The 24,020-nt window shown below is 40.7% G+C and overlaps 1 protein-coding gene across 1 annotated transcript in view; it reads left to right on the forward strand.

The window, feature by feature from the left end:
- The window catches only part of LOC133544043 (uncharacterized), a gene marked incomplete at its 5' end in the record, with an annotated part of 87,243 nt that overhangs the window by 20,175 nt on the left and 43,048 nt on the right, over positions 1–24,020 (forward strand). Inside the window, one exon of the mRNA XM_061889068.1 lies at positions 16,649–16,816. Within this exon, the coding sequence (XP_061745052.1) occupies positions 16,649–16,816 (168 nt within the window). The remainder of the gene's footprint in view (positions 1–16,648; positions 16,817–24,020) is intronic.

Consider the following 24,020-nt stretch of genomic DNA (forward strand, 5'->3'; position numbering starts at 1 on the left):
TTTTTCAACCTATTCAAACTATTGTACCTTCAAAACTTTCCACCATTCTGGAAATGCAAACCATCATTTTTCAAAGTTAAAAAAACTTCCAGGATTTTCCAGAATTCCAGGTTTTCTCGGACATTTTTCCCAATCAAAATGAATTGGCCATTTTACAAACTTTCACCATTTCCACAGTTTTCAACACCGACCAATTTAACCCATTCAAGTCTTTTCAAATTAAAAAAAAAAAAATTCCCGCTTTTCCAGAAATTCCCAAATTTCCATGAAATTGCCATTAAAATGAATGGGATATTTTAATCTTGGATTTCTAAGAATTCCCAGTTTTCAGGGACATTTTCCCTTTCAAAATGAATTGGCCATTTTTCAAATTTTCACCATTTCCACATTTTTAACGAATTTGAACTATTCCACCTTCAACACGTTCCACCATTCTGGACATTCAAATTACCTTTTTTTGAAGTCCAAAATATTCCAGGATTTTCCAGAATTTTTCCCATTCAAAATGCATTGTCCATTTTTCAAACTTCCACCATTTACACATTTTTCCACCTATTCAAACCATTACACTTTCAACACGTTCCACAATTCTGGACAATCAAACTATAATTTTTCCAAGTTAAAAAAAATTGCAGGATTTTCTAGAATTACAGGTTTTCCCGGGTAATTTTTCCTATTCAAAATGAATTGGCCATTTTTTCAAACTTCCACCATTTACACATTTTTCAACCTATTCAAACCATTCCACTTTCAACACGTTCCACAATTCTGGACATTCAAACTATAATTTTTCCAAGATCAAAAAAAATTCCAGGATTTTCCAGAATTACAGGTTTTCCCGGGTAATTTTTCCCATTCAAAATGAATTGGCCATTTTTCAAATTTCCACCATTTCCATATTTTTTAACCAATTCGAAACATTCCACCTTCAACACGTTCTACCATTCCGGACATTCAAACTACCTTTTTTCCAAGTTCAAAAAATTCCAGGATTTTCCAGAATTTTTCCCATTCAAAATGAATTGTCCATTTTTCAAACTTCCACCATTTACACATTTTTTAACCAATTCGAACCATTCCACCTTCAACACGTTGCACAATTCTGGACATTCAAACTATAATTTTTCATAGTTAAAAAAAATTCCAGGATTTTCCGGAATTCCATGTTTTCCCGGGACATTTTTCCCACTCAAAATGAATTGGCCATTTTTCAAATTTCCACCATTTCCATATTTTTTAACCAATTCCAACCATTCCACCTTCAACACGTTCCACCATTCCGGACATTCGTACTACTTTTTTTCCAAGTTCAAAAAATTCCAGCATTTTCCAGAATGTTTCCCATTCAAAATGAATTGGCCATTCTTCAAACTTCCACCATTTACACGTTTCAACCTATTCAAACCATTCCACCTTCAACACGTTCCACCATTCCGGACATTCAAACTACCTTTTTTCCAAGTTCAAAAAATTCCAGGATTTTCCCGAAATTTTCCCATTCAAAATGAATTGTCCATTTTTCAAACTTCCACCATTTACACATTTTTTAACCAATTCGAACCATTCCACCTTCAACACGTTCCACAATTCTGGACATTCAGACTATAATTTTTCCAAGTACAGAAAAATTCCAGGATTTTCCAGAATTCCAGGTTTTCCCGGGACATTTTTTCCCATTCAAAATTAATTGGCCATTTTTCAAACTTCCACCATTTCCACATTTTTCAACCTATTCAAACCATTCCACCTTCAACACGTTCCACAATTCTGGACATTCAAACTGTAATTTTTCCAAATTCAGAAAAATTCCAGGATTTTCCAGAATTTTTCCCATTCAAAATGAATTGGCCAGTTTTCACATTTCCACCATTTCCACATTTCTTAACCAATTCGAACCATTCCACCTTCAACACGTTCCACCATTCTGGACATTCAAATTACCTTTTTTCGAAGTCCCAAAAATTCCAGGATTTTCCAGAATTTTATCCCATTCCAAATGAATTGTCCATTTTTCAAACTTCCACCATTTACACATTTTTCAACTTATTCAAACCATTCCACCTTCAACACGTTCCACCATTCCAGACATTCAAACTACCCTTTTTTCAAGTTCAAAAAAATTCCAGGATTTTCCAGAATTCCAGGTTTTTCCGGGACATTTTTCCCATTCAAAATGAATTGGCCATTTTTCAAACTTCCACCATTTCCACATTTTTCAACCCATTCAAACCATTCTACCTTCAACACGTTCCACCATTCCGGACATTCAAACTACTGTTTTCCAAGTTAAAAAAATTCCAGGATTTTACAGAATTTTAGGTTTTCCCGAGTCATTCAAGTCTTTTAAAATGTTTGAAAAATTCCTGCTTTTCCAGAAATTCCAAAATTTCCATGAAATTTCCAATAAAATGATTGGGATATTTTAATCTTGGATTTTTAAGAATTCCCAGTTTTCAGGGACATTTTCCCATTCAAAATGAATTGGCCATTTTTCAAACTTCCACCATTTCCACATTTTTCAACCTATTCAAACCAATCCACCTTTAACACGTTCCACCATTCTAAACATTCAAAATATCATTTTTCAAGTTCAAAAAAATTCCCGGATTTTACAGAACTACTGGTTTTCCGGTTTCATTTTTCCCATTCAAAATGATTTGGCCATTTTTCAAACTTTGAACATTTCCACAAATTCCAACCTATTCAAACCATTCCACCTTCAACATATTTCACTCATCCTGGAAATTTAAACTATTATTTTTCCAAGTCCGAAAAATTCCAGGAATTCCCAGATTTCACTTTTTCCAAACCCTTTTTCAACCCTTTTTTCTGCAGAATACTCCTTTAACATTTCTTGACCGATTTGAAAAATTCCAACACCAACCATTTCAACTCCTTCAGAACATTCAAGTCTTTAAATATTTTCCAAAAAATGTCCCGATTGTCCCGGAATTACCAGATTTCCATGAAATTGCTCAGGTACACTTCAGAAAACCACTGTCACTAAATACAGTTTGTCGTTACATCTGTAAGTGCAAGTTAAAGCTCTACTATGCAAAGCGAAAGCCATTTATCAACAACACCCAGAAACTCCGTTGGCTTCCCTGGGCCTGAGATCATCTAAGATGTACTGAGGCAAAGTGAAAAAGTGTTCTGTGGTCTGACAAGTCCATATTTCAAATTGTTTTTGGAAATATTCGACATCGTTTCATCCGGACCAAAGGGGAAGCGAACCATCCAGACTGTTATCGACGCAAAGTTGAAAAGCCAGCATCTGTGATGGTATGGGGGTGCATCAGTGCCCAAGGCATGGGTAACTTACACATTTGTGAAGGCACCATCAATGCTGAAAGGTATACATACAGGTTTTGGAACAACATATGCTGCCATTATGGACGCCCCTGCTTATTTCAGCATGTATTACAACAGCGTGGCTTCGTAAAAAAAAAAGTGCGGGTACTTTCCTGGCCCGCCTGCAGTCCAGACCTGTCTCCCATGGAAAATGCGTGAAGCGTAAAATACGACAGCGGAGACCCCGGACTGTTGAACGACTGAAGCTCTACATAAGACAAGAATGGGAAAGAATTCCACTTTCAAAGCTTCAACGATTAGTTTGTTGATAAATAAGTAGAGGTTTTTTTTTTTGGGGGGGGGGTTGTCGATGGAGAAGTCTCTTTCCCAAGGCGACAATAGAAGCAAACTTGTCGCATGTTCGCTCATTTTCCGTTTGGGTGCATCGTCAATAGCGAGCCAGCTGTGGCGGCCTGACTTGGCCCCCCCAAGGGAGGCTCGTGATTATGAGACCTTTGAGCTCATCAGGAATTCATAGGTGGACTAATCCCCCCCCCACCACCCGATGCCCTCCTCCATCCCTACGATTGTGTCCCGGCCCGCGACGGCGCTCGCCCGACGTTTAGCATTCAGCTGCCGCTGAAGACGTTGGCGTCCGACTGAATGCGGCCACGGCGCGGGGGCCCACAAAAGAGCATTAATCTGAACTGACCCCGGTCCGAGGAAGCTCCGGGGGCAGATTAGGTGGCCAGCAGAGATTAGGCGGTGTAAGGAGGAGGACCACACACTGACAGTGTAGCCATGTCGCCATTGTCCACAAGACTGTGGACTCACGGACCATTGTCTCCTGAAATCCTCCAGTGGCTCTTAAACCAGACTCCGGCCCTTTGATTGGCACTTGTCAGCGCTGATAGAGAGGCTGACGTGTTCCGTGAAAGAGGCCCGGACCATGAATAATAATTTGGCCACTGGGGTCTTTCTCTGGGTGGAATGGGGGGGGACCGACCATTGTCCCGCGTGTGCTCATCCCTTCTTTAAAGGCCTACTGAAATGAGATGTTCTTATTTAAACGGGGATAGCAGGTCCATTCTATGTGTCATACTTCATCATTTCGCCATATTTTTGCTGAAAGGATTTAGTAGAGAACATGGACGAGAAAGTTTGCAACTTTTGGTCGCTAATAAATGTTTATAATGTGAGCCTCCAGCAGCAAGAGCTATTCGGACCGAGAAAGTGACAATTTCCCCATTATTTTGAGCGAGGAGGAAAGATTTGTGGATGAGGAAAGTTAGAGTGAAGCACAAAAACAAAACAAAAAAAAGGCGACAGCTTCAGGCAGCGGCAGTGGGACAGTTTCAGATGTAATTAATAATAATAATAATAATAATAATGGATTAGGGGCTTCACGGTGGCGGAGGGGTTAGTGCGTCTGCCTCACAATACGAAGGTCCTGCAGTCCTGGGTTCAAATCCAGGCTTGGGATCTTTCTGTGTCGAGTTTGCATGTGCTCCCCGTGAATGCGTGGGTTCCCTCCGGGTACTCCGGCTTCCTCCCACTTCCAAAGACATGCACCTGGGGATAGGTTGATTGGCAACACTAAATGGTCCCTAGTGTGTGAATGTGAGTGTGAATGTTGTCTGTCTATCTGTGTTGGCCCTGCGATGAGGTGGCGACTTGTCCAGGTTGTAGCTGAGATAGGCGCCAGCGCCTCCCGCGACCCCAAAAGGGAATAAGCGGTAAAAAATGGATGGATGGATAATGGATTAGATTTATATCGCGCTTTTCAATCAATCAATCAATCAATGTTTATTTATCCAGCCCCAAATCACAAATGTCTCAAAGGACTGTACAAACCATTATGACTACGACATCCTCGGAAGAACCCATAAAAGGGCAAGGAAAACTCACACCCAGTGGGCAGGGAGAATTCACACCCAGTGGGACGCCAGTGACAATGCTGACTATGAGAAACCTTGGAGAGGACCTCAGAAGTGGGCAATCCCCCCTCCTCTAGGGGACCGAAAGCAATGGATGTCGAGCGGGTCTAACATGATACTGTGAAAGTTCAATCCATAGTGGCTCCAACACAGCCGCGAGAGTTCAGTTCAAAGCGGATCCAAGACAGCAGCCAGAGTCCCGTCCACAGGAAACCATCCCAAGCGGAGGCGGATCAGCAGCGTAGAGATGTCCCCAACCGATACACAGGCGAGCGGTCCATCCTGGGTCTCGACTCTGGACATCCAGTACTTCATCCATAGTCATCGGACCGGACCCCCTCCACAAGGGAGGGGGGGACATAGGAGAAAAAAGAAAAGAAGCGGCAGATCAACTGGTCTAAAAAGGAGGTCTATTTAAAGGCTAGAGTATACAGATGAGTTTTAAGGTGAGACTTAAATGCTTCTACTGAGGTAACATCTCGAACTGTTACCGGGAGGGCATTCCAGAGTACTGGAGCCCGAACGGAAAACGCTCTATAGCCCGCAGACTTTTTTTGGGCTTTAGGAATCACTAATAAGCCGGAGTCTTTTGAACGCAGATTTCTTGCCGGGACATATGGTACAATACAATCGGCAAGATAGGATGGAGCTAGACCGTGTAGTATTTTATACGTAAGTAGTAAAACCTTAAAGTCACATCTTAAGTGCACAGGAAGCCAGTGCAGGTGAGCCAGTATAGGTATATATGTATGTATATATGTATATAAAGGTATATACAGTACAGGCGTAATGTGATCAAACTTTCTTGTTCTTGTCAAAAGTCTAGCAGCCGCATTTTGTACCAACTGTAATCTTTTAATGCTAGACATGGGAGACCCGAAAATAATACGTTACGAGGCATAACAAACGCATGGATAATGATCTCGGCGTCTTTAGTGGACAAAATGGACCGAATTTTAGCAATATTACATTTTTTATTATATTATATTTTATTATATTTTCTATTGTTAGATACTCAAAGCGCTCACAGAGAAGTGGGAACCCATCATTCATTCACACCTGGTGGTGGTAAGCTACATCTGTAGCCACAGCTGCCCTGGGGTAGACTGACGGAAGCGTGGCTGCCAGTTTGCGCCTCCGGCCCCTCCGACCACCACCAATCATTCATTCACCAGTGTGAGCGGCACCGGGGGCAAAGGGTGAAGTGTCCTGCCCAAGGACACAACGGCAGCGATTTGGATGTCAATAGGTGGGAAGCGAACCTGCAACCCTCAGGTTTCTGGCACGGCCCTTCTACCCACTACGCCATACCGCCCCTATTAGACACATTTACTAGGATAATTATGGAAGATTCCTTATCTGCCTATTGTTTTAATAGTGTTTTAGTGAGATCGTTAAGTCATACCTCAAAGTCGGATGTGATAAGCTTTGGACTGGACTCTCGCGACTGTGTTGGATCCATACGCCATGCCGCCCCTATTAGACACATTTACTAGGATAATTATGGAAGATTCCTTATCCGCTTATTGTTTTAATAGTGTTTTAGTGAGATTGTAAAGTCATACGTCAAAGTCGGATGTGATAAGCTTTGGACTGGACTCTCGCGACTGTGTTGGATCCATACGCCATGCCGCCCCTATTAGACACATTTACTAGGATAATTATGGAAGATTCCTTATCTGCCTATTGTTTTAATAGTGTTTTAGTGAGATCGTTAAGTCATACCTCAAAGTCGGATGTGATAAGCTTTGGACTGGACTCTCGCGACTGTGTTGGATCCATACGCCATGCCGCCCCTATTAGACACATTTACTAGGATAATTATGGAAGATTCCTTATCCGCCTATTGTTTTAATAGTGTTTTAGTGAGATTGCAAAGTCATACCTCAAAGTCGGATGTGATAAGCTTTGGACTGGACTCTCACGACTGTGTTGGATCCATACGCCATGCCGCCCCTATTAGACACATTTACTAGGATAATTATGGAAGATTCCTTATCCGCCTATTGTTTTAATAGTGTTTTAGTGAGATTGTTAAGTCATACCTCAAAGTCGGATGTGATAAGCTTTGGACTGGACTCTCGCGACCGTGTTGGATCCATACGCCATGCCGCCCCTATTAGACACATTTACTAGGATAATTATGGAAGATTCCTTATCCGCCTATTGTTTTAATAGTGTTTTAGTGAGATTGCAAAGTCATACCTCAAAGTCGGATGTGATAAGCTTTGGACTGGACTCTCGCGACTGTGTTGGATCCATACGCCATGCCGCCCCTATTAGACACATTTACTAGGATAATTATGGAAGATTCCTTATCCGCCTATTGTTTTAATAGTGTTTTAGTGAGATTGTTAAGTCATACCTCAAAGTCGGATGTGATAAGCTTTGGACTGGACTCTCAGGACTGTGTTGGATCCATACGCCATGCCGCCCCTATTAGACACATTTACTAGGATAATTATGGAAGATCCCTTATCTGCTTATTGTTTTAATAGTGTTTTAATGAGATTGTAAAGTCATACCTCAAAGTCGGATGTGATAAGTTTTGGACTAGACTCTCGCGACTGTGTTGGATCCATACGCCATGCCGCCCCTATTAGACACATTTACTAGGATAATTATGGAAGATCCCTTATCTGCCTATTGTTTTAATAGTGATTTAGTGAGATTGTTAAGTCATACCTCAAAGTCAGATGTGATAAGCTTTGGACTGGACTCTCGCGACTGTGTTGGATCCATACGCCATGCCGCCCCTATTAGACACATTTACTAGGATAATTATGGAAGATTCCTTATCTGCCTATTGTTTTAATAGTGTTTTAGTGAGATTGTAAAGTCATACCTCAAAGTCGGATGTGATAAGCTTTGGACTGGACTCTCGCGACTGTGTTGGATCCATACGCCGTGCCGCCCCTATTAGACACATTTACTAGGATAATTATGGAAGATTCCTTATCCGCCTATTGTTTTAATAGTGTTTTAGTGAGATTGTAAAGTCATACCTCAAAGTCGGATGTGATAAGCTTTGGACCGGACTCTCGCGACTGTGTTGGATCCATACGCCATGCCGCCCCTATTAGACACATTTACTAGGATAATTATGGAAGATTCCTTATCCGCCTATTGTTTTAATAGTGTTTTAGTGAGATTGTAAAGTCATACCTCAAAGTCGGATGTGACAAGCTTTGGACTGGACTCTGGCGACTGTGATGGATCCATTAGGGATTGAACTTTCACAATATCATGTTAGACCCGCTCGACATCCATTGCTTTCGGTCCTCTCCAAGGTTCTCATAGTCATCATTGTCACCGACGTCCCACTGGGTGTGAGTTTTCCTTGCCCTTATGTGGGCCTACCGAGGATGTCGTTGGGGTTTTTGCAGCCCTTTGAGACACTAGTGATTTAGGGCTATATAAATGTGAAGTGAAGTGTGAATTATAATTATATAGCGCTTTTCTCAAGTGACTCAAAGCGCTTTACATAGTGACACCCAATATCTAAGTTACATTTAAACCAGTGTGGGTGGCACTGGGAGCAGGTGGGTAAAGTGTCTTGCCCAAGGACACAACGGCAGTAACTAGGATGGCACAAGCGGGAATCGAACCTGCAACCCTCAAGTTGCTGGCACGGCCACTCTACCAACCGAGCTATGCCGCCCCATAAACATTGATTGATTGATTGATTGATAAGTGTCTCTGAGAGAAGCCGAGGAGCCAAGATCAGAGCTGCCTTTTTCAGCTGCACGAGGTAGTCCCATAATCCACTGAAGTCTCCAGTAAGAGCCGACTTAATATCACAATTTTCCCATCCAAAAATGTGCTGGTTGACGTAGAGAAACATGTTCGCTTGACCGCTCTGTGTTAAAGCTTCACAACAAACAAAGAAACACCGGCTGTGTTTCGGTGCTAAAGGCAGCCGCAATACACCACTTCCCACCTACAGCTTTCTTCTTTGACGTCTCCATTATTAATTGAACAAAATGCAAAAGATTCAACAACACAGATGTCCAAAATACTGTGTTATTGTGCGATGAAAAGAGACGACTTTTATCCGTGTGTGGTACTGGGTTAATATGTCCCCTCCAACCCGAGACGTCACGTCATTCCGCGACGTTTTCAACAAGAAACTCCGCGGGAAATTTACAATTGCAATTTAGTAAACTAAAAAGGCCGTATTGGCATGTGTTGCAATGTTAATATTTCATCATTGATATATAAACTATCAGACTGCGTGGTCGCTAGTAGTGGCTTTCAGTAGGCCTTTAAACACAGAGACCCGTCGGAGCGCCTCGAGCCAAATTCGACTATCCGCCGGATTCGGATGCCGCGGTCGTCACGGCAACCCCGCGCCGTGTGTTTTTCGAGTCTCGGGGCTCTTGTTTCCAGATTTGACTGACCCCGTAATCACTGCGGCCCATTCAGGGATTAGAAGGCCTGGGCGCCCCCGGAGAGGAGGAAACCAGATCCTGCACACTGGCGAGCGCTTGTCAACAATCTGGACCTTTAAGTCAGACAAACAATTCAATCGACCGTGGAGTCGTGGAAAAAAAAAAAAAAAAAAAACATCACCTTTTACAAGCAGCAGCTTGTGGTATTTTAGTTTAGTCTGGACTAGGGTTGTCCCGATACCAATATTTTAGTCAAATGTATTTCCATACTTTTCGGTACTTTTTATAGTAAAGGGGACCACAAAAAAAATGTCATTATTGACTTTATTTTAACAAAAAAAATCTTAGGGTACATGAAACATATGTTTATTATTGTAATTTAGTCCTTAAATAAAATAGTGAACATACTAGACTCCTAATTAGTCTATGCCAGGGGTCACCAACACGGTGCCCGCGGGCACCAAGTCGCCCGTAAGGACCAGATGAGTTGCCCGCTGGCCTGTTCTAAAAATAGCTCAAATAGCAGCACTTACCAATGAGCTGCCTCTATTTTTTAAATTGTATTTATTTACTAGCAAGCTGGTCTCGCTTTGCTCGACATTTTTAATTCTAAGAGAGACAAAACTCAAATAGAATTTGAAAATCCCCAAAAATATTTTAAAGACTTGGTCTCCACTTGTTTAAATAAATTCATTTATTTTTTTACTTTGCTTCTAATAACTTTCAGAAAGACAATTTTTGAGAAAAAACACAACCTTAAAAATAATTTTTGGATTTTTAAACACATATACTTTTTTACCTTTTGAATTCCTTCCTCTTCTTTCCTGACATTTAAATCAATGTTCAAGTATTTTTTTTAATTTTTTTATTGTAAAGAATAATAAATACATTTTAATTAAATTCTTCATTTTAGCTTCTGTTTTTTTGACGAAGAATATTTGTGAAATATTTCTTCAAACTTATTATGATTAAAATTAAAAATAAAACATTCTGGCAAATCTAGAACATTTCTAGAATCAAATTTAAATCTTATTTCAAAGTCTTTTGAATTTCTTTAAAAAATTTTGTTCTGGAAAATCTAGAAGAAATAATGATTTGTCTTTTTTAGAAATATAGTTTGGTCCAATTTGTTATATATTCTAACAAAGTATAGATTGGATTTTAACCTATTTAAAACATGTCATCAAAATTCTAAAATTAATCTTACTAAAAAAAAATGACTAATGATGTTCCATAAATTATTTTTTAAATTTTTTCAAAAAGATTCGAATTAGCTAGTTTTTCTCTTCTTCTTTTCGGTTGAATTTTGAATTTTAAAGAGTCAAATTTGAAGATAAACTGTTTCAAAATTTCATTTTTATTGTTTTCATGTTTTCTCCTCTTTTAAACCATTCAATTAAGTGTTTTTTTTTTCATTTATTCTCTACAAAAAACCTTCCGTAGAAGGAAAAAAAATGTCTGACGGAATGACAGAAATACCTATTTTTTTTATATTTATCTGTTTCTATATATATATTTATTATGAGAAATCATTAAGATGATCGGTGTTTCCACAAAGATAAATATCATTCATTATTAATAATAACATAGAGTTAAAGGTAAATTGAGCAAATCGGCTATTTCTGGCAATTTATTTGAGTGTGTATCAAACTGGTAGCCCTTCGCATTAATCAGTACCCAAGAAGTAGCTCTTGGTTTCAAAAAGGTTGGTGACCCTTGGTCTATGCAGTAACATATTGTGTCATTTATCTACCTATTATTTAGTCAAAATTACAAAAGGACAAACTGTCAAAAATAATTATTAATCTACTTGTTCATTTACTGTTTATATCTGCTTATTTTCTGTATTAAAATGTTCTATCTACCCTTCTTTTAAAATGTAATAATCACTTATTCTTCTCTTCTTTGATACTTGACATTAGTTTTGGATGATACCACGCATTTTGGGTATCGATCTGATACCAAGTAGTTACAGGATCATACATTGGTCATATTCAAACACAGCAGTACTATTATTCCATTTACAGTAATATCAACTACATTTTGAGGTGAAATTATTGCAACTTACCATATATATGTTTTTGAATATATACTAATGAAATGCGTTGTTTAATAATATCATTCACCGTTAGAAGCGGCCCTCTGTGGCCCTGTCAGGTTTAAGCACCGAACCATCTTTTAAACAGAACAAGAAGCAAGGAATCAGGCAGAGATAGAGTTCAATTTCGCTCATGAGGAGAACGCATGGAGCTGCACACTTAGTTACAGTCTCACCCTACACTCTGAGGAACAGCCCATGCGCTCCCCTATTCATCCCCTGTGTAATGTTCATATTGTTGTTACTCAGCCAGCGTTTGTGGGTCTGATAGAACCGTTGCATTTTGTGGATTTTAGTGCCTCACAATCAAACACTTTTACGTTAAAATACTAAACAGATGTTTACCTTATCCCAATAAACATCCGTTCAGTATTTAAACATAAAAGTTCAACTTATATTCATAGTCAAATTGTGAAATTTACTGTGGTTTTTACAGCATTTGTATCTAAAAAGAAAAAAAACTGTACTTTTTTACTGTAAAAAAACTGTGTTGCCGTTTTTACATTTCCAGTAATACACCAAAAAATCTACATTTGTTTATTTGCGGTAAAAAATAAAAATAGAAAAATTAAAATTGGCAGGTCAGGTGGCAAAATTTTACTGTAAAATGTGATTTTTTTTTTTACAATAAAAAACAAATGTAAATTTTACAGTAAAATTCTGGCAACTGAGGTGCCTTTTTTTTTTACCATAAAAACAGCCGTACTGTTATCCCATTTACATTTTGAAGTGAAATTATCGCAACTTACCATATTTTTTTATACATTTTAGTTTTTTTTTTTAATAAATAAATTGTGGCTGAGATAGGCACCAGCGCCCCCAGCGACCCCAAAAGGGAATAAGCGGTAGAAAATGGATGGGGATGGATGAAAAGTTTAAAAAATATGTGCTAAAAAATGTGTTGGGATAATGTTATTTACCGTTAGAAGTGGGAAAAAAACAAAACTTCGAGGTGGCCCTGTCAGGTTTAAGCACCGAACCATCTATTAAACAGAACAAGAAGCAAGGAATCAGGCAGAGACAGAGTTCAATTTCGCTCATGAGGAGAACGCATGGAGCTGCACATTCAGTTACAGTCTCACCCTACGCTCTGAGGAGCAGCCCATGCGCTCCCCTACTCATCCCTTGTGTAATGTTCATATTGTTGTTACTCAGTCAGCGTTTGTGGGTCTGATAGAACCGTTGCATTTTGTGGATTTTAGTGCCTCACAATCAAACACTTTTACGTTAAAATACTAAACAGATGTTTACCTTATCCCAATAAACATCCGTTCAGTATTTAAACATAAAAGTTCAACTTATATTCATAGTCAAATTGTGAAATTTACTGTGTTTTTTACAGCATTTTTATCTAAAGGGAAAAAAAACTGTACTTTTTTACTGTAATAAACTGTGTTGCCGTTTTTAAATTTCCAGTAATACACCAAAATATCTACATTTGTTTATTTGCGGTAAAGAATAAAAATAAAAAGATTAAAATTGGCAGCTCAGGTGCCAAAATTTTACTGTTAAATTTGATTATATTTTTTACAATAAAAAACAAATGTAAATTTTACAGTAAAATTCTGGCAACTGAGCTGCCTTTTTTTTTTTACCATAAAAACAGCCGTACTGTTATCCCATTTACATTTTGAAGTGAAATTATCGCAATTTACCATATTTTTTTTATACATTTTAGTTTTTTTTTAAAATAAATAAATTGTAGCTGAGATAGGCACCAGCAACCCCAAAAGGGAATAAGCGGTAAAAAATGGATGGGGATAGATGAATAGTTTAAAAAATATATGCTAGCTAAAAAATGTGTTGTGTAATAATCTTATTTACTGTTAGAAGCGGGAAAAAAAACATAATTTCGAGGTGGCCCTGACTACATTTTGAGGTGAAATTATTGCAACTTACCATATATATTTTTTTAAATATATACTAATAAAATGTGTTGTGTATTAATATCATTCACCGTTAGAAGCGGCCCTCTGGGGCCAAACATAACTGTGATGTGGCCCTGTCTGGTTTAAGCACTGAACCGTCTATTAAACAGAACAAGAAACAAGGAATCAAGCAGAGATAGAGTTCAATTTCGCTCATGAGGAGAACGCATGGAGCTGCACACTCCGTTACAGTCTCACCCTACGCTCTGAGGAGCAGCCCATGCGCTCCCCTATTTATTCAGTTTGGGGGTTCCCTAGTTACATCGCTGAGGCTGCTTCTAAATGGACTGGGGTCACACATTACGCAAGCAGCTTCATTACGCACAAGACGTGATTATTCAGAACGGAATGTGCCGGATTCGACCCTGTCTCTGCTCTTCGTTGAGGTGCCGATTCGTCCTTGGCTGTTAGCGAGGCTGAAAGACAGAAAACGGCCTTTAAGCATGCTAAAGTTTTGTGATATTTTTGTCCATCTGGAACGCATTTATTTGGTTTACGTTATTTTTTTTAAATGGAAAACTTGGTTCGGTTTGAGTCGGACCTTTAGGAAGAAATGACTTTGGAAGTACTACTGTGTTATTTAGTTTACACAAAACGTGGTACGGTAAAACTCGGCGAGGCCTTTCAAGTGGAGCATTTGCGTTCGCACGTCCACGTCACGCCGCGTACAAATGACGGATCCTTCCCCCGAGACACATCCCTCATCCTGTCCTCCTCGGACTCGGACTGTGTGATTGTGTGCAGCGTTTTGGAAGGACGCTCGCACCAAACGAGACACGACTCCATCAATCGGGGCGGCTGACCAACCGCCCCGATCTGCAGCTCCCCGCTCTCGTCCAGAAGACAGTCTTTGTCTGAAGGACTTTGTGTTCACACCTAAATTGGTTCCTCAGTGGAGGACTTTTCCCAGAACGTGACTCTAGATGCAAGGACAACAAGTGAAAGTTTTTACTACCTAAGTATAAAATACTACAGGTCTAGCTGATAGTATTGTACCATATGTCCCGGCGAGAAATCTGCTTTCAAAGAACTCCGACTTATTAGTGATTCCCAGAGCCCAAAAAAAGTCTGCGGGCTATAAAGCGTTTCCAGTACTCTGGAATGTTCTAGAGGTAACAGTTAGAGATGCTTCCTCAGTCGAAGCATTTAAGTCCCATCTTAAAACTCATTTGTATACTCTGTCCTTTAAATAGACCCCCTTTTTAGATCAGTTGATCTGCCGTCTCCTTTCTTCGTGGAGAGAGGGGGGGCACAGAGTCTGTGATCACGGGTGAAGCGCTGGCTGTCCGGGTTCAGGACCCGGGGTGAACCATTCATCTGTGCATCGGTTGGGGACGTCTCTGCACTACTGACCTGTCTCCACTCAAAAGGATATACTGCTGGCCCCACTAGGGACTGGACTCTAACTATTATGTTACATCCACTATGGACTGGACTCTCACACTATTACGTTAGATCCACTACGGGCTGGACTCTAACTATTATGCTAGATCCATTACGGGCTGGACTCTCACTATTATGTTAGATCCACTATGGACTGGACTCTCACTATTATGTAAGATCCACCATGGAGTGGACTCTCACTATTATGTTAGATCCATTATGGACTGGACTCTCGCACTATTATTTTAGATCGACTATGGACTGGACTCTCACTATTATGCAAGATACACTATGGACTGGACTCTCACAAAATTATGCTAGAGCTACTATGGACTGGACTCTCACTATTTTGTTAAATCCACTATGGACTGGACTCTCACAATATCATGCTAGATCCACTATGGACTGGACTCTCACAATATTATGCTAGATCCACTATGGACTGGACTCTCACAATATTATGCTAGATCCACTATGGACTGGACTCTCACTATTATGCTAGATCCACTACGGGCTGGACTCTCACTATTATGTTAGATCAACTATGGACTGGACTCTAACAATTATGTTAGATCCACTGTGGACTGGACTCTCACACTATTATGTTAGATACATTATGGACTGGACTCTCACTATTATGTTAGATCCACTATGTATTGGACTCTCACACTATTAGGTTAGATCCACTATGGACTGGACTCTCACTATTATGTTAAATCCACTATGGACTGGACTCTCTCATTATTATGTTAGATCCACTATAGACTGGACTCTCTCATTATTATGTTAGATCCACTATGGACTGAACTCTCACTATTATGTTAGATCCACTACGGACTGGACTCTCACTATTATGTTAGATCCATTATGGACTGGACTCTCGCACTATTATTTTAGATCCACTATGGACTGGACTCTCACAATATTATGCTAGATACACTATGGACTGGACTCTCACTATTATGCTAGATCCACTATGGACTGGACTCTCACAAAATTATGCTAGAGCTACTATGGACTGGACTCTCACTATTTTGTTAATTCCACTATGGACTGGACTCTCACAATATTATGCTAGATCGACTATGGACTGGACTCTCACAATATTATGCTAGATCCACTATGGACTGGACTCTCACTATTATGCTAGATCCACTACGGGCTGGACTCTCACTATTATGTTAGATCCACTATGGACTGGACTCTCACAAAATTATGCTAGAGCTACTATGGACTGGACTCTCACTATTATGTTAGATCCACTATGGACTAGACTCTCACTATTATGTTAGATCAACTATGGACTGGACTCTAACAATTATGTTAGATCCACTATGGACTGGACTCTCACACTATTAAGTTAGATACATTATGGACTGGACTCTCACTATTGTGCTAGATCCACTCGACGTCCATTGCATCCGGTCCTTCACATCTGCGGTCCCCTCCAAGGTTTCTCATTGTCATCCCCCTGTGTTGAGTTTTTCCTTGCACTGATGTGCAGTCCTTTGAGACACTCGTGATTTAGGGCTATATAAATAAACATTGATTGATTGATTGAAAGATGATAGATGTTTATCAATTGTTGGTTTTTGAATGTATCGTGTTCTTGCCATGCAGGTTCTGACAGTGGTGGTGAGGCTCCAGGATGGAAGAACCCGGGCGAGAACTTTCCTGAAAAGAAGGACTGGAGGTCAGAGGAGCGGAAGAACAAGGTTCTGAAGATGCTCTACAAGCTGCAGGACCACTCGGCGCGTCGACCCAAACTCTGCTCGGACTTTGACGACTGTGAGTGTTTACTTTGACACACGCCTGCTGGACGAAAGTCTTGGGACACAGCTCTTAATGAATGAATGAATCCTCTTAGCGAGACTGTGGGCTTTGTAGAACTTCTTCCTGTTCCTGTTGCATTAAACAGTCCGGATGAAGGTGTGCTCGGGCGAGTTGCGCCTAGCAGAAGCCTGGTTGACCTGTGAAACTATTTGAAATGTGGACAGAAAACTTTCCCACTTTGCATCAGTCCATCTTAGATGAGCTCGGGGCCCAGCGAAGGCGGCGGCGTTTCTGGGTGTTGTTGATAAATGGGTTTGGCTTGGCAGAGTAGAGTTTTAACTTGCACTTACAGATGTAGCGACCAACTATAGTTACTGACAGTGGTTTTCTGAAGCGTTCCCGAGCCCATGTGGTGATATCCTCTACACACTGATGTCGCTTTTTGATGAAGTACCGCCTGAGAAATCCAAGGTCATGGCGTTTCCGCTTATGTGCAGTGATTTTTCCAGATTTTCTGAACCTTTTGATGATATGGTGCCTCCACAGATGTGTAAGTTACCCATGCCTTGGGCACTAATAAACCCACATACCATCACACATGCTGGCTTTTACACTTTGCGTCTAGAACAGTTGGATTGTTCTCTTCCTCTTTGGTCCATGACGTTCATAGTTTCCAAAAACTATTTTAAATGTGGACTCGTCAGACCACAGAACACTTTTCCACTTTGCATCAGTCCATCTTAGATGAGGTCAGGGCACAGCGAAGCCCGAAGCGTTTCCGGATGTTGTTGATAAATGGCTTTGGCTTTGCATAGTAGACCTTTAACTTGCACTTACAGATGTAGCGATTAACTGTAGTTATTGACAGTGGTTTTCTGAAGCGTTCCTTAGCCCATGTGGTAATATCCTTTACACATTGATGTCGCTTTTTGATGCAGTACCGCCTGAGGGATCGAAGGTCCGTACTATCATGACTTACGTGCAGTGATTTCTCCAGATTCTCTGAACCATTTGATGATATTACGGGCCGTAGATGGTAAAATCCCTAAATTCCTTGCAATAGCTGGTTGGGAAATGTTGTTCTTAAACTGTTGGGACAATTTTCTCACACATTTCTTCACAAAGTGGGCAGTAGAGCATAGAAGAAGCCTGTATAGCGGGTGATCTGTGAAACAATTTGAAATGTGGACTCGTCAGACCACAGAAGACTTTTCCACTTTGCATATGTCCATCTTAGATGAGACATATGCAAAGCCGGCGGCGTTTCCGGGTGTTGTTGTTTTTTTGTTTTTGTTTTTAATGATTCAATCCAACAAAAGAATACACAACACTACCATAATAATGCAATTCCAATTCCAAAACCAAAGCCGACCCAGCAACATTCAGAATAGCAATAAACAGAGCAACTGAGAGGACACACAAATATGACACAAAACAATCTAAAAGCAGTCAAATAAAAAGTGGATATTATCAACAACAGTATCACTATTAGTAACAATTGCAAAAATTATAATTACAGACATTTATAAAAATACAAAAATAACAGTAACTTACACTTGCATCGCATTTCATAAGCTTGACAACACACTGTCCAATATTTGAAAAAATAAAATAAAATAAGCTGGGTGTTGTTGATTAATGGCTTTGGGTTCACCAATTACAGTTTTAAACTGCACTTACAGATGTAGCAACCAACTGTAGTTACTGACAGTGGTTTTCTGAAGTGTTTCCGAGCCCGTGTGGTGATATCTTTTACACACTGATGTCACTTTTTGATGCAGTACTGCCTGAGAAATCCAAGGTCATGGCGTTTCCGCTTATGTGCAGTGATTTTTCCAGATTTTCTGAACCTTTTGATGATATGGTGCCTTCACAGATGTGTAAGTTAGCCATGCCTTGGGCACTAATAAACCCACATACCATCACACATGCTGGCTTTTACACTTTGCGTCTAGAACAGTTGGATTGTTCTCTTCCTCTTTGGTCCATGACGTTCATAGTTTCCAAAAACTATTTTAAATGTGGACTCGTCAGACCACAGAACACTTTTCCACTTTGCATCAGTCCATCCTAGATGAGGTCAGGGCCCGGCGAAACCCGAAGCATTTCCGGGTGTTGTTGATAAATGGCTTTGGCTTTGCATAGTACAGTATTAACTTGCACTTACAGATCTATCGACTAACTGTAGTTATTGACAGTGGTTTTCTGAAGCGTTCCTTAGCCCATGTGGTAATATCCTTTACACATTGATGTCGCTTTTTGATGCAGTACCGCCTGAGGGATCGAAGGTCCGTAATATCATGGCTTAAGTGCAGTGATTTCTCCAGATTCTCTGAACCGTTTGATGATATTATGGACAGTAGATGGTAAAATCCCTAAATTCCTTGCAATAGCTGGTTGGGAAATGTTGTTCTTCAACATTTTGCTTAGGCTTTTGTCGCCCCGTACTTGTTTGTGAACGACTGAGCATTTCACGGAAGCTGCTTTTTTACCCAATCATACCATACCATACCATACCAACTCTATTTATAACGCCGGCATAGCTCGGTTGGTTGAGTGGCCCTGCCAGCAACTTGAGGGTTGCAGGTTCGATTCCCGCCATCCTAGTCACTGCCGTTGTGTCCTTGGGCAAGACACTTTACCCACCTGCACCTAGTGCCACCCACACTGCTTTAAATGTAACTTAGATATTGGGTTTCACTATGTAAAGCGCTTTGAGTCACTCGAGAAAAGCGCTATATAAATATAATTCACTTCACTTCACTTTGAAAAATAACCGCAGTTCTAAGAATGGTCGTCAAATCATGGCACCCACCTGTTTCCAATGAGCCCGTTCACCTGTGGAGTGTTCCAAATAAGTGTTTGACGGGCATTCCTCAACTTCCTCAGTCTTTTTTGCCACTTGTGCCAGCTTTTTTTTTAAAAACATGTTGCAGGCATCAAATTCCAAATGAGCTAATATTTGCAAAACATAACATAAGAGTTTAAATATCTTGTCTTTGCAGTCTATTCAATTAAGTTGAAAAGGATTTGCAAATCCAGCACTCCCCGCCACCCCAAAAGGGACAAGCGGTAGAAAATGGATGGATTGATGGATTCTGTTTTTATTGACCATTAAGACAATGTGAAAACTTCACTGGTTTTGGGGTTTTGTACTTGACTGAGCTCTCACTCAGACTTTGACACACCCCTGCTGGACGAAAGTCTTGGGACGCAGCTCTCAATGAATGAATGAATCCTCTTAGCGAGACTGTGGGCTTTGTGGAACATCTTCCTGTTCCCGATGCACAAAACAGTCCGAATGAAGGTGTGCTCCGGCATAGAAGAGGCCTGTATAGCGGGTGACCTGTGACCTCGCCAATGGACAATTTATTTGGGGAATGTTTTCTTAAAAGAGTAGGAAGCCTCCTAAGAGTGTCCCAAAACATTTGTCCACGCAGTGTCTCCTAATGACATGGTGGACAATAGGGAAAGTTGCCGAGACAAAAATATATTCTTGCACAAAAACACTCGACTCTAAAAATGTCCCCTCAATTAGTGCACTTGATTTTTTTTTTTTTGGGGGGGGCGAAGCCGGAGTTCAGCCGCGAGTCCTCGAGTGCTTCGTTTTTGAAGCGTCTGAGCCTTTGTGAGCGCGCAAGGCCGACCACTCGCACAATGGAGGCCCACACCTTGGGTCACGGCTGGTGGGCGGCAGGCGGGAGGGAGGTAGGGGGGGGGGGGGGGGGGGGGGGCGCTCTGTGGGGTTCAGGCAGGCGGGGCTCCCTCTCAGTGCTCACGCGTGATTGGACGACACACTGCCAACTATATGAACTTGACTCTATTAACATATATATACATATATACATACAAACCCCGTTTCCATATGAGTTGAGAAATTGTGTAAGATGTAAATATAAACAGAATACAATGATTTGCAAATCATTTTCAACCCATATTCAGTTGAATATGCTACAAAGACCACATATTTGATGTTCAAACTCTTTGCAAATAATAATTAACTTAGAATTTCATAGCTGCAACACGTGCCAAAGTAGTTGGGAAAGGGCATGTTCACCACTGTGTTACATCACCTTATCTTTTAACAACACTCAAAAAACGTTTGGGAACTGAGGAAACTAATTATTGGAGCTTTGAAAGTGGAATTCTTTCCCATTCGTGTTTTATGTAGAGCTTCAGTCGTTCAAACAGTCCGGGGGTCTCCGCTGTCGTATTTTACGCTTCATAATGCGCCACACATTTCCCATGGGAGACAGGTCTGGACTGCAGGCGGGCCAGGAAAGTACCCGCACTCTTTTTTTTTTACTTGGCATTGTCTTGCTGAAATAAGGAGGGGCGTCCATGAAAAAGACGGACTCCCTTTTTAGACCATTTGATCTGCCGTTTCTTTTCTTTTTCTCCTATGTCCCACTCTCCCTTGTGGAGGGGGTCCGGTCCGATCCGGTGGCCATGTATTGCTCGCCTGTGTATCGGCTGGGGACATCTCTGTGCTGCTGATCCGCCTCCGCTTGGGATGGTTTCCTGCTGGCTCTGCTGTGAACGGGACTCTCGCTTCTGTGTTGGATCCGCTTTGGACTGGACTCTCGCGACTGTGTTGGATCCATTATGGATTGAACTTTCACAGTATCATGTTAGACCCGCTCGACATCCATTGCTTTCGTCCACTCCAAGGTTCTCATAGTCATCATTGTCACCGACGTCCCACTGGGTGTGAGTTTTCCTTGCCCTTATGTGGGTTCTTCCGAGGATGTCGTAGTGGTTTGTGTTGTGGTTTGTGCAGCCCTTTGAGACACTAGTGATTTAGGGCTATATAAGTAAACATTGATTGATATGTTGTTTCAAAACCTGTATGTACCTTTCAGCATTAATGGTGCCTTCACAGATGTGTAAGTTACCCATGCCTTGGGCACTAATGCACCCCATACCATCACACATGCTGGCTTTTCAACTTTGCGTCGATAACAGTCTGGATGGTTCGCTTCCCCTTTGGTCCGGATGACACGATGTCGAATATTTCCAAAAACCTTTTGAAATGTGGACTCGTCAGACCGCAGAACACTTTTCCACTTTGTATCAGTCCATTTTATATAATCATGGGCCCAGAGAAGCCGGCGGCGTTTCTGGATGTTGTTGATAAATGGCTTCCGTTTTGCATAGTAGAGCTTTAACTTGCACTTACAGATGTAGTGTCACGTCTGTAAATCTGGTTTTATGTTTGATCATGTTTTGTTTTGTTTTCTGGACTCTTGTTCCGTTTTTTTCACTTCCTGGTTTGTTTTGTTACCATGACAACTCATTGCTTTTCACCTTGCCCTCCTAGTCACGCCCATGCCCTCAGTCCCGCACCTGTTCCAAATTATCACAGCCACTATTTAAGTCCATTTCTTTCTGTCCATCAGTCTGGGAACATTAACTTTCATTGTAATCTACGACCTTTGCTACTCATTGCTCCATGCCATTGATCCCCTGCCACGCACCTCGCTGTTTATGCCTCCCGTTTTTTTGTCACAGTAAGTTTTTTGTTTGTATTTATGCCTTTGATGGTTTATTTTGTTTGTTTGTAGATAGTATTGCCATTGTGCTGTTTTCGTTCTAAGTTTTAGTCTAGAGTATCCGCCATCGAGCGCGCTTTTTGTTTTACCTTTATTATTGTATTTTGAGTATAAATAATTAAAACTATGTACCTGAATTCTCGCCTGGCTCGTCCTGTAATCCCTCTGCGTCCAAGGAGCACATACAATCCAAGTCCAAGCCTGACATGTAGCAACAAACTGTATTTAGTGACAGTGGTTTTCTGAAGTGTTCCAGAGCCCATGTGGTGATATCCTTTAGAGATTGATGTGGGTTTTTGATACAGTGCCGTCCGAGGGATTGAAGGTCACGGTCATTCAATGTTGGTTTCCGGCCATGCCGCTTACGTGGAGTGATTTCTCCAGATTCTCTGAACCTTTTGATGATATTATGGAGTGTAGATGTTGAAATCCCTAAATTTCTTGCAATTGCACTTTGGGAAACGTCGTTCTTAAACTGTTTGACTATTTGCTCCCGCAGTTGTGGACAAAGGGGTGTACCTCATCCCATCCTTTCTTGTGAAAGACTGAGCATTTTTTTGGGGAGCTGTTTTTATACCCAATCATGGCACCCACCTGTTCCCAATTAGCCTGCACACCTGTGGGATGTTCCAAATAAGTGTTTGATGAGCATTCCGAAATTTTATCAGTATTTATTCCCACCTTTCCCCAACTTCTTTGTCACGTGTTTCTGGCATGAAATTGTAAAGTTAATGATTATTTGCACAAAAAATAAATGTTTATCAGTTTGAACATCAAATATGTTGTCTTTGTAGCATATTCAACTGAATATGGGTTGAAAAAGGATTTGCAAATCATTGTATTCTGTTTATATTTACATCCAACACAATTTCCCATCTCATATGGAAACGGGGTTTGTATTTATATTATACTATGATAAATATGACTAAGAGTGTGTGTGTGGGTGGGGGGGGGGGGGGGGGGGGGTTCGTGAGAAGTCACTGGGTGTGTCATGTTTACAGAGTGTGTGTACATTCTGTCATCTCTTTTCTTTTTCACCTCTTTAGTCATGTGTCCCTAAATACATCAGAAAAAAAAAATTTTCATTGTTCGTTTTGTGTGAGTGTGTGTGTGTGTGTGTGTGTGTGTGTGTGTGTGTGTGTGTGTGTGTGTGTGTGTGTGTGTGTGTGTGTGTGTGTGTGTGTGTGTGTGTGTGTGTGTGTGTGCGTGCGTGCGTGCGTGTGTGTGTGTGTGTGTGTGTGGCCCCTCATTAATTAGTGAAATGGCCAAAGTGCTCCTGATTGTCCCCATTTTGGTCCAGCACTGACCACTTGGCAGAGGCTTCTCAAAACAGCAAAAAAAAAATGTAAATGAAAAAAAAAAAAAAAAAAAAACTTCATTTGGGAGGCCATGTTTACTAAAATACACACGCTGCTAATTAAAAAAAAAAAGTGGCTTCAAGACATCATTCCCAACTAGCTGTATGCTAAATTCCAAACTGTTGTGTTTTGTTTTGTTGTTGCTGCCGTCGTCTGTTAGTCGTTGCCCTCAAGCACTTCCTAGTTTTGCATATCTAATTGCAACGTCAGCACATCTTATACTTTTTTTTTGTGCTGTTGTTTTCTATCTTGGCACGTTTTCTGAATGGAGACATAGAAAAAAATGTATATGTATGTATGTGTATATGT

The sequence above is a fragment of the Nerophis ophidion genome, linkage group LG27 (genome assembly GCF_033978795.1).
Source record: "Nerophis ophidion isolate RoL-2023_Sa linkage group LG27, RoL_Noph_v1.0, whole genome shotgun sequence".
Classification (NCBI taxonomy): domain Eukaryota; kingdom Metazoa; phylum Chordata; class Actinopteri; order Syngnathiformes; family Syngnathidae; genus Nerophis; species Nerophis ophidion.